Below are 16,457 nucleotides of genomic sequence, written 5' to 3'. Positions count from 1 at the left end.
TAGCCATATGTATACGTTTCACAATGTACAGCAATAAGTAATACAAATAGCCTGGTAGCTCTCCGCCTACCTTACATTATTTTATTAAAAATAAATAAGAATTAGTGTTTGTATTTTTAAATAATATATATATATATATATATATATATATATATATAGGAAAAGTATATGTCCTTTAAAAGGACACATACTTAGGGCCTGTTTGGTGTGACGTATAAGGCATGATAGTATAAGTTTATACTATACGTTATGACATTTTTAGTTGTTTGGTGTGACCACCGTATAGTATAAGCCTATACAGCATAATTTCTTAATACATCAAAACGATGTATAACTTAATCCGGCCTAAGGGTAAGTGATAAGATCTGATAAGAGATTGATGTATTAACATCGTTGACCAATGTAATTTTCAAAAATTAATATATTATTTTAATATTAATCTATTAAAATAAAAATTTATTTTTCAATATATTAATTTTTTAAATATTGAATACTTTTATTTTTATAAAAATTAATTTATATTTTGGACACACTGATCAATAAATTTTTATAAAAATTAATATCATAAGACATTTTTTGAAGAATTATATAAATTCTTTATTAAAGGATATTTTTATTAAAAATATTTATTTTTATCATATATAGTATTATACAGTGCATTACCAAATACTAGATGATATTATCTTATACAATATATTATTTTATACAATACCGTGCCAAACGCTTGATAGTATTAAAATTCAATCAAGTCTTATACAATCAGGCTTTATACTATCAGGTCTTATCTTATACTATGCACCAAACATTGCCCTTAAGTCATTTGAGGAGAGAGGTAAATACAAAAAGATGAGATCCATACTTTTATTTTTTATTTTTTAGTGGAATCTACATCTCTTTGCATCTATCTCTCTCATAAAATGACCTAAGTGTGTATCCTTTAGAAGGACACACACTTTTATATATATATATATACATATATATATATATATATATGTATATATATATATATATATATATATAGGAGTAGAATATTGTGACAACCAAGTAGGATTACTATCATGTTACTACCCATCAATTTCAACGTTTGATGGCTATTTTGATCCGACGGTCCTGATTTCATCAATATATACCCGTCTCTTCCCTTCTCACTCTGACTATACTCTCTGCACTCTACAGTCTCGCCGCGCCGTTAATCTGTCTGAGTTGTGCGCTCCTCTCAAGAAGATAAAAAGTTCACATCTTAAATCAATGATTATCCATAACACATGATAAATAGTTCACATCTTAAATTCGATTCGCACATAATAATCAGTATATATATTTTGGCGCCTCTAATCAAGAATAAAAATAAAACTCTATAGTATTAGTCGCTTCCATTTGATCAAGTATAAAAAAAAGCAAAATTCATTGATGGGATTTTTTTCTCTTAAACATAGCAACAAATTTCATTTGGAAGGAAAAAAACAAATCAAAGTAATATTAGAGTTAGGGATTAAAAATTAGAAGTAATCTGCATCAATCTCAATGGGATAGGGGCCAACAATTTTTATTTTTTTTTACTGTGTCGATTTCGGCACTGACGTCGCTAGCGGCGTTGATAGCTTTTTGTTATTATGCACGAGGAAGATGGAAGCATCTTCTTTATTGTAGGAGTGCTTTATTTGTTGATTGATTTTGTATTTTATTGGCCCTTAAAGAAAAAGCAAACACATAAGAAAATACTAGACCTAATCGGTTAAAACATTATTAAATGATTGTGATCTATATTCAAATAATCTAGTGTTAATCCAGCACCACATTCCCGCCAAACTAAGTGCATAAGATGATGTAAAACATCATAATCTAAACACCTGGCCTGTCATTAAAAAGTCTTAATCCAAAAGCACTTTAGAATTATCATCTCTTAAGATATGGATTTTTCCTATATGAATCTGATAGCATGCAAAAACGATTTCATCAAAGTTCTATACGCTTTTATGATTTTTTATAAAAAAATTTACATTAAGATTTTATATTTTACGATTTTTTATCCTCCTTTTGATTTTAGGTAAAATCACGATTTTAACTATCATGGTCCAGGCAACGAGGATATATCCAGAAACCTCTTATTTGGGCACTAAAATGTCGATCATATTGCTGATGAATCGAACAATTATTAACATATTTAGATATTCACAATCAGCGGACTTAGGATAAGAATGTAAAATTAAATCTCAATAAAAAGCTCTTACTAAGAAACCCCATAACCCTCGATTCATACATACTCTAGCAAACAAATAGAGGTTAGTATTTCAGATGGTTCAAATTAAATAAAAAATGATAATATCTAAATATAGCCAGCTGAGGGTAACAATGGCACATTCTGCTACACGTTTAGCCACTTAGTTCATTATGTTTGTAAGGTCAAAAACAAATCGTCAATGCCTAGACAAGAGCCTCACTCACGAATAAATCTTTAGTACTACTGCTTCATTATGTTTATAAGGTCAAAAACAAATCGTCAATGCCTAGACAAGAGCCTTACAAAGATTTATTCCTCACTCACAGGAAAAATTCCTTGTTATCTAACCCCAAGAAATAAGTATAGCTAGGATAACCATGCATCACAAGCTTGTTTCTAGCACTAGACCAACCCCTTGAGTTATATATATAGAATCAATCATTCATCTAAAAGTTTCAACCGGTTCAGATTCTTCAAGAAAGTGTGCTGCCTGAAAACATTCTGTAGCTTCTACTAATGATGACACTGTACCCTCAGCCTTGTGAAGAAGGCCAAGATTATACCAAGCAGAAGCACTCAATCTATCATGCCGTATTGCATCCATCAGAAAGATTCTTACTGCAGGATTTGATTGATCACTGCATCGTCTAAGAACTACGGCGGTGGAGATTAAGCTGAGGACATGGCCAGGATCAATGTCCAAAGCATCACGGAAAGCTTTTAGAGCCTCTTTGTAAAGGCCCTTTGCTTCATACATTCTACCTGTGAAATTTAACAAATACAATTTTCACATGTATACATTGGTTAGTTTATCATGCTATACTATGCTTTGATTTCTGATGCTGTTATATTTTGTATTTTGTGGAATATGTTTAATTATGCATGTACACACAGGTTAGTTTATTACTATAAAGAACCTTGGGATACACCACCCCAAAAGCTAGCTCAAAGGATAGGAGTGCCCAAGGCCTTATAAACTCCACATTAGTTGCTCTTCAACGACTATATATCTTAACACGCCCCCTCACGCAAGAGCCCTCTTGGCTTGAAGCGTGGATTATGCAACAGGCTCAATATTTGGTTTACCTTTTTTGTGCTTCCACTTTAAAGTGGGGGGCGGTGAGGATCGAACCTCAAGCTCTGATACCATGTAAAGAACCTTGGGATACACTACCCCAAAAGCTAGCTCAAAGGGTGAGAGTGCCCAAGGCCTTATAAACTCCACATTAGTTGCTCTTCAACCAATGTGGGACTATATATCTCAACACCATAACATAAATTTTTTGAAGTATGTTAGATCTATTTAATTGGGAAATAGATACTCGTGTTATTTAACATGACCATAATATGTGAGAGAATCATAATCATTCATGGTTAGATCAACGATGATGAGAGATGAGAGAAAAAAAAAATAAGAATAGGTAGTGATAAAATCATCATCATTGATCTCTCTCACATGACACGGTCATGTTAAATAACACATGAGAGGATCCACTCTCATTTAATTGTTTTATTGCCTTGCTTCACTAAGGTTCATGCCTCATGAGTCACATCCAGTCTCTGTGATCTCTTGGCACCTCAATGCACACAACATATTACATAGCTATAAATATAGAATACTCTATTTATTAAACAATATCTGCAAATTATTTTCAAGTGATTATAATCAGTTGGCGTCATTTTCATATCAGGAAAAAAAAAATTGAATGGAAAAACAAGATACTCAATGATAAAAATCATATATATTTACCTAATGCATGACATCTAGAAGCAGAGTATGGTTTGATGGCCTTAGATTTTGAAAGACACACCTCCGCATCATGCCACTGTAAAAGACTGATGTATATATTAGCAAGATCGTGCCATATTTCCACTTCCAAGTTCCTAGCACGATCTCTATTGTCCTGTCACAAAAAGTATGGAAAAAAGTGTAAGCAGCTAGAAGCAACTCATCTTATTGCACAAGTAAAATTAAAAAGTATTAAAAAAGAAAAGAAAAAAACTTAAAGAGAGAAACAGTATGAAGAAAATGTATCCACATTCAATAATGTTTATATTGGAGCAGGAGTTGAATTTTGAATTTTCAAATACAAGCAACCATCTTAAAAATTCAACCTTAATAATAATTGCATATGCCTTGCATGACATAAACTTCGATTATCTCTGTGAACTCATTCATTCACTAAGCATGCTTCAACATTTCAAATGAGCATCATATACTTACAACCAACAGAACATTTTTTTTTCTTAAGGAAAATATAAAGCAGCCATTTAACTATGGAGCACATTCTTTCACCAAATCATTATGGCAAATCATTAAGGCAAATACAATACGATGAATTCAATAACAATCATCTCTCAACAAATCATTATGCATGGTTCCTTTGAGATCATATCAAAGTATATATATTTCAACAATGGAATACAAGTTAAAAAAGTTTTTATATCAAAATCAGTTGGCCCAACTAATGCCAATAAGTAATAACTACCAGATATTATAAAAGTCTGAATTTGTAGAGCACAGTGATCTGATCATTTATACGTCCTAGTTGAGTTGAATACTCCTTCAGGCAAAACATGCGGAAATTTTGGGTTCTAAATGGGGAGACAGAGATACAATAGAACGATATATTTGAACTTATGATCTTGCCCCTGTGATACCATCATAATATATTGACTCTTCAAGAGCATAGAACCTATAAAAATCTAACATCCTTTTAAAAGAGACGTGACTAATCATATTATTAAAAAGGGTAAATCACGATGCACAAAACTCCCCAACAAGGTGAGGGTAGCTTTACCCTTGTATTTTTCTGAAGAGATTGTTTCCCAAACTTGAATCCGTGACCTTCTAATAACAAAGGAGCAATTTTACCGTTGTTCCAAGACTAGCCCTTTTTGACTACTCAAACTATTATTTTAAGCAAATGAATCCCTTTTCAACCATGTATTACGTGGGATGGAGGAAGAATAAATTAGAAAAATCTACTTTAGTAATAAGGTAAAAAAAAAAAAGATAAAAATACCATCAGAATCTGTGTTCCTCTTCAAAATCTAAAGGAAAAATTAAAAAGAAAACTCAATTGAAGGGAAATCATACAGATTTAAAACATCCTAGTTAATCACTTTCCACAAAACTTTACAAGGAAGACATACTGACTCTCACAAAAAATATATGAACCTAGCAGTAGTGTTCCTTTAAAGGTGTACCATACTTTTTAATTTTCAATGTCATCATCAAAACGTCCAAAACTTTGAGGAACTCTACACATTCTGCTTTTTTCTTTTTCATGAAATGCCTCCATGTCAAACCAAATAATAAGATGGTCATGTTTTCAGTACTCTCACTATTACAGTTCCTATCAATATTATCGCTTTCTCAGGTACTGACCACAGGACACTTCCTTTGTTCCTAACTTCAAACCCATGATCACAAATTTCTGCAAAAGGCATATAATTCCACAAGTTCATGGGAGACTACATCCATCCAATTCCCTAACAGTAATGATCACAAGAATAAAAGCCCATGATTCAGAACTATTCAATCAGGATAAGTTATTACTACAACATACCTTATATAGCTTCTTCCCGGAACCAAAACTTTTACTCAGAATTTGAAGAACAGCAAGAAGCTGAGTATACGTCTCAATGGCATTCCTTAAGTGGCCCTGTGCAATTTGAAGTTTAGCTTTTGTTCGCAACAAATCACCCTGATCCCATTTCCCAGTCTGATCTAAAGCGGCATTGATAATAGATTCAGCATCCAAAAACCGTTTTTGAGCTGATAATATCCGAGTTAACAATAACCAACCTTTAACATTAGAACCACCTTCCAGTTTTAAAAAGCACTTTGTATAATAAAGTGCAGTATCCAACTTCCTTTGCTCTGCATATTCTAAACTGAGATGGTATAGTACAAGGGGGTCTCTCATTCTTGTCATTCTGCTAGCAGTTTCCAGGGCATGAAGTGCTTCATATTGTCTCTTAAACCTCTCAGAATCAGAAACGGCCAATTTTGAGTGTGCTGAAAGCGAAACACCAAGAAAGAAATTGGCAACATTTTCTAACTGATTACATCTGCCATCCAAGTTCTCAATCACTCTGCGAGAAAAGCTTACCCCTTCTTCTGCAAGACTAGAGTTCACAGAACATAACTTAGAAGCCATTAACAAACCTGGAACATGTTTTGGGTCCTCTCTACTACTCAGCAATTTTCTGAGAAGATCCAGTGCTACCAAGTCCCTACCTGCTCCATAATAACAAAGAGCTAGAGAATGGTAACTTTCTCTCCGAGGGATAGTCCCGGGGAGCAATTCTTCCAATTGATTGGCTAAAGCTGTCAAATCTCCTGAAATAGACAGAGCAAATGAAAGGTGGTCTAAAATTGAAGGATCCCATTCAATTCTATTTAGAGAGACTTTTCTTAACAAAATCATTAAAAGAAGTATAGCCTCTTCTATATTGTTTCTAGGTACAAATGAGCCATCCATTTGAGAACGGAGATTAGGGGGTGCTGCTTCTCCTCCACTATGTAGAAGAAAAACAACAAATTCTTTCTGAATCTTTGTTGTATTCTCTACGTCAAGATTCCATTGATGAAGGAGTGCTCGTCGGTAAGACAAAATAGCTTGACGTGGACAATCAGCAAGTTTCCATAATTCTGGTAGCAGCTCAACTGCCTTGCTCAGGGTCTCCTGCAATTTACATTCAGCACCAAAGTTATCAGGCAAGCCTTCAGGCAATGAAGACTCTACTATGTCCAGAATAACTTTACAACATTGGGCAGCTTCTGCAAGAACAATTGGAAAGATATATTAGATTATATAGCTTAGCAATTCCATGATTTTTAAAACGACAAGAATTAATAAGGAAATCCCATCTTGCTTTCCATCAGACAATTTCTGCCAAAATATCAAGATTGTGGCCACCAGGATCTCGAGGTAATCAAGTTCAAGTAAAGAAGGTAGATAACACAACTATCAGAAAAAGTGATGAGGTATATTATATGAGGGGGTGGGGGCATAGACAAACATAATCTAGAAAGCTACTATATGTCCCATTGCCATGGAAATTGGAAACCAATTATAGAGAAAAACTTTGCATAGCAAATGGCCGAAAATAAAATAATAACAAATAGAATTGCTTGTGCAACTGCATCCTCTTATGGCTTGATCATTGAAACCCATGTCAAAATATTCTCATTACAATGTAATTTAATAATTAATATTAAAAAAGATTCTAGCGTTGAGGATTTTATCATATAATGTACATAACTCCACATCCAAAACTATATAACACGTTCAAATAGCAAAATGTATGGAGACAAAAATAATTAGCATTCAAAAGAAATCTCATAGTTTTCTTTTTTTAAAAAGAAGACAAATAGCAGTTGAAATCAAATGCATGTACCAGATATCAATCACTGGAAAATAAGGTAGACCACAGGTAAAGAATATACCATTGAGCAGATTGAAAAGAAAATATGCAATGAAAACCCACAAGTTCCTTGAAGTAAAAAACAAAGAGCAAATCTATGAATCAAAGAACCAGCAAGGGTACCTTTAAACCTTTCAAGAACCTGCAAAGATTTTGCTTTTAGGAAGACTGCTTCCAATAGTAAGCCGATAGCATGTATAGACATTTGCGGTTCAGCATGATTATGGGAATGTTTCTTATTGCGTTCTCTGCTTCTGGAAAGGGCAATTTTGATCTTAGGAGTCACAATACTTATATCTATTCCCTCAAAGACATGTAAAGCAGCTACAAAATTTCCTTTCTGATATTCATATCTTCCTAGCAGAGCTCTAGCTTCCTGCATATCACAGACATATTCTTCGCTAAATAAGACTAGTAGCTATAATCACTAATTTTAAACAAGAAAAGAAAAACACACAGAGTGACAGACTTTAGTAACTCAACTTAAATTCTAAAGTAAGTACCAAACAAATGGTACTGAGAAGAAAACATCAACTCCAATACATAGATCATTGACTACTACATGAAATATAGAAACCAGTGCCTTGGTCATATATTAAATAAAATGAATTGAGATGAAGGATTCTGTCAAACAACAAGAGATAGATGCTGACTTTCCAGAACTAAGGGTGCAGACAGAAAGATCTGAAAGTAGTTTATACAACTATGAATAACCTACCAAGAAGCAACCCTGTAGACGAGCACGACTTTATTTAGTGCAGGAAAGAAATAGTTACATCTTGGGTATACACAAGCATATGTATACATTCTCTCTCTAAAGCCTACTATTAAACCGCAACTAACGAGAGTAAGGGGCGAGGGCAATCCTTAAATGCAGTCTTACCCTTGAGTATTTTCAAAGAGGCTGTATTCCGGATTCAAACTCGTGACACTTCAGTCACTAAACAACAATTTTAGCACCGCTCTAAGCTCACCCTCTTTATGGCCTAGAGTAAATAACAAAAAAATAAATCATGGAGTAAAATCTGATTACTCAATATAACAGCAAACATAAAAGGTAAGGTATTTTGATGAAGCCAACCTCATAGTTCAGGACACCACTCTCACGCAAGGATGATTCAGCTTCTTCTATATTGCCAGTGTCCAGCTTCTTGTCAAGGCAAGAATGTCCACTTGCTGAAAAATTCTTGGTTGCAAGAGATTCAGATGAAGGAAACATTTCATCTGCTCCTCCTAATGGCTCCCCTGAGCGCAAGCACTTCATTATCCTCCTGCAAAATTCTCATATGTCTAATCCTGCTCCGCATACTGTTTTTCTTCACTCAAAAAATCTGCCAAGAGAAAACGTTAAACCAGCAGTATCACACACAAAATTCAAAACACAAACATCACAAAAAGCAACCGTTTCAGAACTTTCAGCTCTCTGTTCATGCATGTATAGATCAAGCAGAAATCAAGAGAACAAAAAATTTGGAATTTCCAACAAAAGTGATCCTGAGTAGGCTGAATGCAGTGGAATTTGAAATCCAATAACATAAAAACAAACATATCACAAAATTATAAGAAGTAATTAGATACAATACAAGCATAACTCTTTAAGCTGACTCACACAAACCCCCTCATTAAAAAGTAAAATCCGAATCAAACCCATTCAAATTCCCTCCTCTTCATTCTGCTTCATTGACGCAAAACAAATTAAACTTTCTAAAACCACACATCAAATAGAAATGAAGAAAAAGAACCAACTTCACAAAATTGAAACCGACCCACAGTGACTCAGCAACTATAAAATTAAGAAGAGCAAAAAAAAAAAAGTTAAACATTCAGAAGAAAAATCGTATCCTTCAACAGCAAAAATACATAGAAGAAGACCCATTAGTGAATTTGAGCAATCAAATCAAAGCCACCTTTCAATCAACCAACGAAAGCAAAAAAGCAAACTAGCAAAGCATCCAAAAGCCTGAACAGAACCTTTTCTTATTTACTTTTTTTATAGCTGAGTTTTGTTTTTTTTTTCTCTGCCCTTTTTCCTCGTGTATGATCAAATTCACATAAACTGAAATTGGGGTAGAAATAGAACAGAAACAAAACGAAAATTGGAACATAAGCAAGCAAGAAAATTGAAGGAAATAGCAATGACAGCAAGGAGTGGTTTGGCTTATGTTTTGTCTATGTCTTGTTCTGGGGTCCACAGAGGATGTTTTATTATTGCTGAGGGTAATTCGTCGCCACGTAGGATAATTTTTAACGTTGTTGCAATGTTGGTGAGTGAGCTGGCTGCCATTGAAACGGTCATTAACTACATTGTCCACCTTCGCATTAATTCATAGTTACTCGTATACCCCACAAATGTAATGCATATTTTTGTGTTTTATTATGGGGTTTATATTTAGAGTAGGATTATATTGATATATTTTTTTTTACAAATTTATAAACTATATTATGTCTGACCGGTAATACTTTATTCAAGAGTGTATTACCAGTCAGATATAGTGTAGTTTGTAAGAATAGAATTTGTAAATATAACATTCCTCTTATATTTATGCTGCGTAAAATTTTTCTGTCACATTGGTATAAAAGTCAGTGTTTTAAAATCCCGCTTCATCCCGTGTCCGTGTTGATCCCTCGGGGTCATTGACCCCCTCTCTCAAGGTTCAAGTTAGTAGTTAGACTCTATTTGCACGTTGACTCCTCTAATCCCGAGTTGAACCTGTGACTCCCGGGTCAGAGGGGAAAAGGGGTCACTACATTTTAAAAAAAAAAACAAAAATTATACATGAAATGATGTCGTTTGATGAGTGAAAAAAAACATAAACAAAAAATCGTTGTTGCCTAAATTTAGAACTAGATCTGAAATTTGAATCGTTCTTTTTCTTCTCTTTAGATCTTCTCTCCCATACCCAGACTTAGTCTCCTTGTTCTGATGATCTCCTCCATCATGCTGGTTCTTCTCTCCCCACCGTTAAATTATCATGTCGCCGTCTTTCCTCCGCTATTCTCTATTGGGTAAAGGATCTCTTTTCACATTCTGATGATATAACTTTTCATTAACTCCATTGAAATATGTGTCTTATACTTTGATTAGTTTGTGAATATTAACTTGTGGATGTAATTGATTAAATTATGTTAAGTATATTTTGAATCTTTAAGAATTGGTGGTTTGATTTTTTTTGAATTTTTCATATAGAATATATATTTGGGATAAGTTATTCTACTTACTATTTTTTCTGCCTATCTTTGCCTACCACTTTCCAATACTGTTATATTAGAATCTAAAGAGGAGAGATAAAGATAAATGTTAATTAAGATTTTGGTCTAATGGTCTTTTAGAGTGGTAGGCAAAGGTGGGCAGAAAAAATGGTAAGTAGAATAACATGTCCCTATATATTTATATTCTTTAATGTATAAAATTGGGGTAGCGAAGTGATCCCGTGACCTTCCGGTTGAACCCGTGACCCTTGACCTGGGCAGAGTTGATGGTCGGGCTGGGTTTGTAAACACTGATAAAAATGAATGAGTGCCACTAATCCTTTCTTTCTTTTCTCTTTATAATAAAGTTCGTCCATTCTTATACTAGTGTGACAGAAAAAAAAAATTGCCTTAAAAACAGAAAAAAAATTCAATGTTAAATTTTTTCATTGACTTGATTTTTAATATGAAAAAATTAACCCACCACGGCGAATAAAAATTAATATAATTATTAAGGTGATACAACATAATGACTCTACTAATATCTAAGGCTATGTTATTGATGTAATTGTGATGTAATATAATAGCAATACATATTTCCAATTATCTGTAATTCAGGTACAGCCAAACTTCAATCTCTCTTATTCATATTTTGACCTTTTACCAATTTATTTGTTTTATATTTCCTTTTCGTAAGTGAGACTATCAAAAGGAAGTTGATCGGTGAATGAACTCCGTTATCAGACTGAAACTAAGCATTTTTTTTATATCTTTTTATATTAAATTAGAGTTTATTTTATGAAAAAATAATTATTAAATCTTTCATTTTAATGTCTTTTAAAAAAATGGCACATGTTATTTTTTTATTTTAATTTAAATTCTTTTGAACTACTTTTATTTTATTTTATTTTTATAATTATATTTTTCCTTTTTTAATACATATCTTTTTCTTCTTCTTTTTTTGGTAAACATAATCGATATCTTTTACATTTTACTTAAATTAACAGAGAAATATTTTTTATAATGTTAATTTTTTTTATTTATATTTATTATATTTTTTATATTTTACTTAAATTCAAGAATATACTTTTAAATTCTTTAGAATAATTTAGGGATAGTTGCACAAGGTACAACATTAAGCAATGCAAATGGCCTGGTAGTTCTCTGCCAACCTTTTATTATTTTATTAAAAAATTGTAAGAATTTGATTGTGTAACTGAATGTTTAATTTATAGTCTATTCACATGGTATATATTCGTCTAGTGCTAATGTAACCCCTTGAGCTTATGTAATTAGCTCTTTTGAGTATGAGTAACTGGATAAAATATTTAAAGACCGAGACAAATTGTATTTAACTTGAAAATCTATTATCTCTCTGAAAATTTATATATGAACTCCATTATCCACCAACTGCAAAGTCAATAAGAGAACTAGGATGATGGAAACAGTTTTGATCAATAAGTGAACATGAGTTGATTCAATTCTATTTAGAGGATATCCAAGCTTCTGTGGATTAAATCGTTTCTAGCGTTACTAGGAGTAAATTTGACTTGGTCAATACATTTATTTTGTGACAAACTAGCTGCTCCTAATATAGCTTCTAACTCCGTGTTTCACGAACGTACTAAACACATAAAATTGGATTGCCATTTTATTTGTGAACATTTGCTTGCCAAAACCATTGTTACAGAGTATATACGTTTCGACATACAATTGGCGGATATTCTTACTAAAGCTTTAGGTCGTAAGAAGTTTCATGCACTTTTGTGGAAGATGGGCATTTCAAATTTCCATGCCCCATCTTGAAGGGAAGTATTTGAGCACAGCCTCACGAAAGTCATCATATTGATAGATCAGCTTTTGAATATTTGTTCCTGATGTAACAAACTTAACCATATAGGATAAGTATTAGCAACTTTCTGTTTATAGTTTTTCTTATTTATTTTTTATCCGTTTGTTGTAACTCCTTCCTTGTACATGAGCTTATATAAGGCAGATTTGATAATCAATGAAAGCAACTCAAGCTTGTACGAAATTTCGTTAAATCATAACTTGAATAAAAGTTACAAGTTTTTGTAAGGAGAATAATTAAACCGTATAGGGGAGCTCATAAATGTAAAAGAGGAATGTTACATTACATCCATTTATACAAATAAAAAATGGGGAAAATATAAATTTTTACAAATCTGTCTTCTAACATGTATTGATCTCGTATTTATCTCTCTCTATCTATCCATATGTATGTGCCCGCGCGTGTGTTTTTTAATAAGGAATACTGCACATCATAGCTCACAATTTTAACATAATATTGACTTGTTAGGTAATTTCGATATACCATAATGGCTAAGACGACTCAGACTAGAGACCTTAGAAAAATTAAAAAATAAAATCTTCATAGGACGTTATATGTGTGAAGGGAGAAAATAACTTAATTTTAATCATACAATTATATATAAATGGTCAAGATTGGTTTTACTTGAAAACTATTTTTGACGGTCCTTATCAAATTAAATGGTCAAATTTTGCTCTTATCACATTTGTGTATTCTCATTTGTCATCTATGTAAATATTGAATACTTATATCATGTAATAACTTTTATTCAATATGAATTTAACAAAGTCAACAGTTGAATCATGTAATATTATCTGAAGCATTGTTGTCAAAAACTAGTGTAAAAACGTAAAAACTTACGTTTTTACGTTTTTACTAGAGTGGTGCGTGTTAAAACCCAAGTAAAAATGTCCCTGATAAAAACTGGTAAAACACCGTGTAAAAACGTAAAAACGGCAAAAACTTACGTTTTTACTGTTTTGACCGCTTTTACTTAAAAAGAATTTTTTTTTAAAAAAAAAAAAAAAATCCAATTTTCGTTTCTCCCAAATCATATGCACATATCTTCATATCTTTTTGTTTGGATATATGTCTTTTATAATTATGTCTTACAAAACTACAATTCTATTATAAGTTATGCTATGAGAATTGTTTTGTGTTTTTGAATCATTGTGTGCATTGAAAGAAGTGAAAATATATCTTGATGAGCGATGATCCAAAATTGCAGAGTGTATGAAGCAGTTAGAACAGATTGATTATCCATTACTTGTTAGTTATCACTGTTTATAATTTTGATATTTAGTTATCAAAAAAAGTTTTCTTTTTAGATAGATAAGTGGCTCAACACACATCTTTATTATGTGATATTTTTTTTACATGCATATATATAATTTTATATCTTGATCTTAAGTAGTATAATGTAGACACTTTACGTTTCGTGTCGTTTGTACGTTTTACGTTTCTACCACCCCTTTCCGTTTCTACGTAGAAATTCGAGTTTGACAACATTGATCTCAAGAATTATGCACACCAAATTTTAGATAAATTGGACATTTGTAGTGATCGGTCGAGTTGAATAACACACGATTAAACCTAATCTTATAACAATTTAAGTGAGTCTTCTCTAGAGACGTGTTAAAATGTGTTGAAATTCACGGGTTAAAATGTAAAGCCTTATATTTGTCTCTAACCTATTAGCATTTTTTTGTGGTAAGATCTATAATTTAGCGGGTTGGATTAAAACTTATCTATGAACCAAACATTTTCCTTCATCAAAATTTTATTATTTTAAAAATACAAAATATATAAATTTACATATTCATAAATGTAAAATAAATTTTAAACATAATATAAGCAAATATAAATTTTCAGAATAATATGTTTCAACAAGAATTTCATCTTCAAATCAGTAAAAATAAAATTTTCTATTAACGTCTAAGCATGTTATATATCCAAACTTGCATTGAAACATATTGTATCCAATGCAATTTTGTAGTTAATAATAAGTAAAATTGTTTTTGTAACGGTAGCCATTGAAGAAAATCAATGGTTTAATTTTCAAATATATAACATACTACGAACAATTGTTCAATATTGGTATAAAGATAATTTTTCCCCGCTGCTTTTGGTTTTCCACTAGAGTTGCTGTCAAGAATCATTCTATTATGACTCATAGCGAGAAAAATCTCCGTTTGATGGCATCCTTTAACAATAAATTTAGCAAAGGTAGTAAAATTAAATTTTTACTTATATTAAAATTGTTTAGAATTTCAATGGTATATTTGTGTACAAATATTATTTTGTTAAAAAATTAAATTTGAAAAACTTATAATTTGTATAAAATATTTTATGAAAGTGTTAAATATTTATTTGTTGAAATAATATTTAATGTATTGAATATGATAAAAAATAAAATTATATGAAATTATAATTTTGGATAGCTCCCGGGCTGGTCCTAGTCCATAGGGCTTTTGGCCCGTGCAAGCCTTTATTATTGAGGGCCATTTGTCCTTGCATGTTTTTTGGCCCTAACCATCGCGGGCTAAGACCTAATAGGACAGACTGACTTATTTTGATAGCTCTGATATCATCAGAGGATTCTCTTGGGGATGGATGAAGTGAAGCTGGGTAACCTTGTTTGTTGACTGAGACAAATGCTAGAGGTACCTAAGGCACTTTGGCGCTTAGGTCAATGTTTGATCAATAAGCTAGAGTAAAGAAGAATAAGATGACCATACCGGAATTTCAAACCTCTATTATATAATGGTTGGATGTCTTGCTTACGCTTTAGTATAACGATGGATTGTGGTGGCCTCTTAGTCTATCCTGTGTGCATGATACATATTTGTGGGTTAAAACTTTTAGGCATAGTTGAAATTATGTATTTGTCCATTAGCTATTGGTTGTGAGAGACGTTGTAGGGTTCTAAGTTTTAGATAAATAAAATATTTATAAGTATGTAATCTTATAATTGAAATTTATTTATATTTAAATAATAGAAAAGGATATTGTAACAACTAATTAGTATTACTATCAATGTTACTACCTATCAATTTCACCGTTAGATCAATTATATTGATCCAACGGTTATTTTTATTTCTATCTTTGTATGGTTATAATTTCTCATATTTAATATGAAAGCATAAAATATGAAAAATCATAACCATACAAAGGTAGAAATAAATATAAAGTATTAAATATGAAGAATCATAACTATACAAAGATGAAAATAAATATAACCGTTGGATCAACATAATTAATCTAACGGTGAAATTGATTGGTAATAAAATTGGTTGTAATATTAACTGGTTGTTACAATATCCTTCCCATTAAATAATATATTAAAATATCAAAATGAAGTTATCTGATAAAATATCAGTAGTTTTTTATAAAAAAATTGTAAACTTCGTCTTCTTAACAAGAATTTTCAATTCACGGTTAGATTGATAAGATATTCATAAAAATATTATTAATATGATAAGATTTATTATTGAAATAAATAATTTTTTATCCTTTAAAAATATATATTATTGATCTGGACCTATGTCATTAGGCCCAACTCATAAGTGGCACAAGAGACACAACAACCCAAGTCTTAAACACTAAGAAAACAGGTGATCCATCCCATAGAGGTACAACTACGCTCACAGCAGCTCAAGATCTACAATCACCCTAATAGCTAATAACTATGGGTCAACCATGGGATTCTTGCTACACCAATAGACAAAGCCCACAAATAGGCATTACACACAAGATAGCCTGTAGAAACTATTTCAGCCC

At 31.9% G+C, this 16,457-nt stretch overlaps 1 protein-coding gene across 6 annotated transcripts; it reads right to left on the bottom strand.

Moving 5' to 3' along the window:
• Nucleotides 1-2,441: 2,441 nt before the first annotated feature.
• On the bottom strand, nucleotides 2,442-9,760 carry LOC133310541 (protein NPGR2). Of its 6 annotated transcripts, none has more exons than XM_061511483.1 (7): nucleotides 9,629-9,760; nucleotides 8,739-8,988; nucleotides 7,781-8,033; nucleotides 6,033-7,010; nucleotides 5,794-5,954; nucleotides 3,972-4,125; nucleotides 2,442-2,983 (listed from the first exon to the last, which is right to left on the bottom strand). In XM_061511483.1, exons 2-7 carry the CDS (start codon nucleotides 8,919-8,921, stop codon nucleotides 2,664-2,666), a joined length of 2,049 nt encoding a protein of 682 aa, XP_061367467.1. In that variant the 5' UTR covers nucleotides 8,922-8,988; nucleotides 9,629-9,760; the 3' UTR covers nucleotides 2,442-2,663. The 6 variants fall into 6 exon arrangements, with proteins under 6 accessions (XP_061367467.1, XP_061367468.1, XP_061367465.1 ...); XM_061511484.1 differs by having other exon boundaries at nucleotides 5,794-6,245; nucleotides 6,396-7,010; XM_061511481.1 differs by having other exon boundaries at nucleotides 5,794-7,010.
• Nucleotides 9,761-16,457: the final 6,697 nt, after the last annotated feature.

The sequence above is a fragment of the Gastrolobium bilobum genome, unplaced genomic scaffold (genome assembly GCF_033153095.1).
Source record: "Gastrolobium bilobum isolate Gb01-03AN ecotype WA unplaced genomic scaffold, APGP_CSIRO_Gbil_v1 utg2169, whole genome shotgun sequence".
NCBI classification, from domain to species: Eukaryota; Viridiplantae; Streptophyta; class Magnoliopsida; order Fabales; family Fabaceae; genus Gastrolobium; species Gastrolobium bilobum.
The sequence above is the reverse complement of the archived record's forward strand: the minus strand, read 5'-3'. Positions and strand labels throughout refer to the sequence as shown.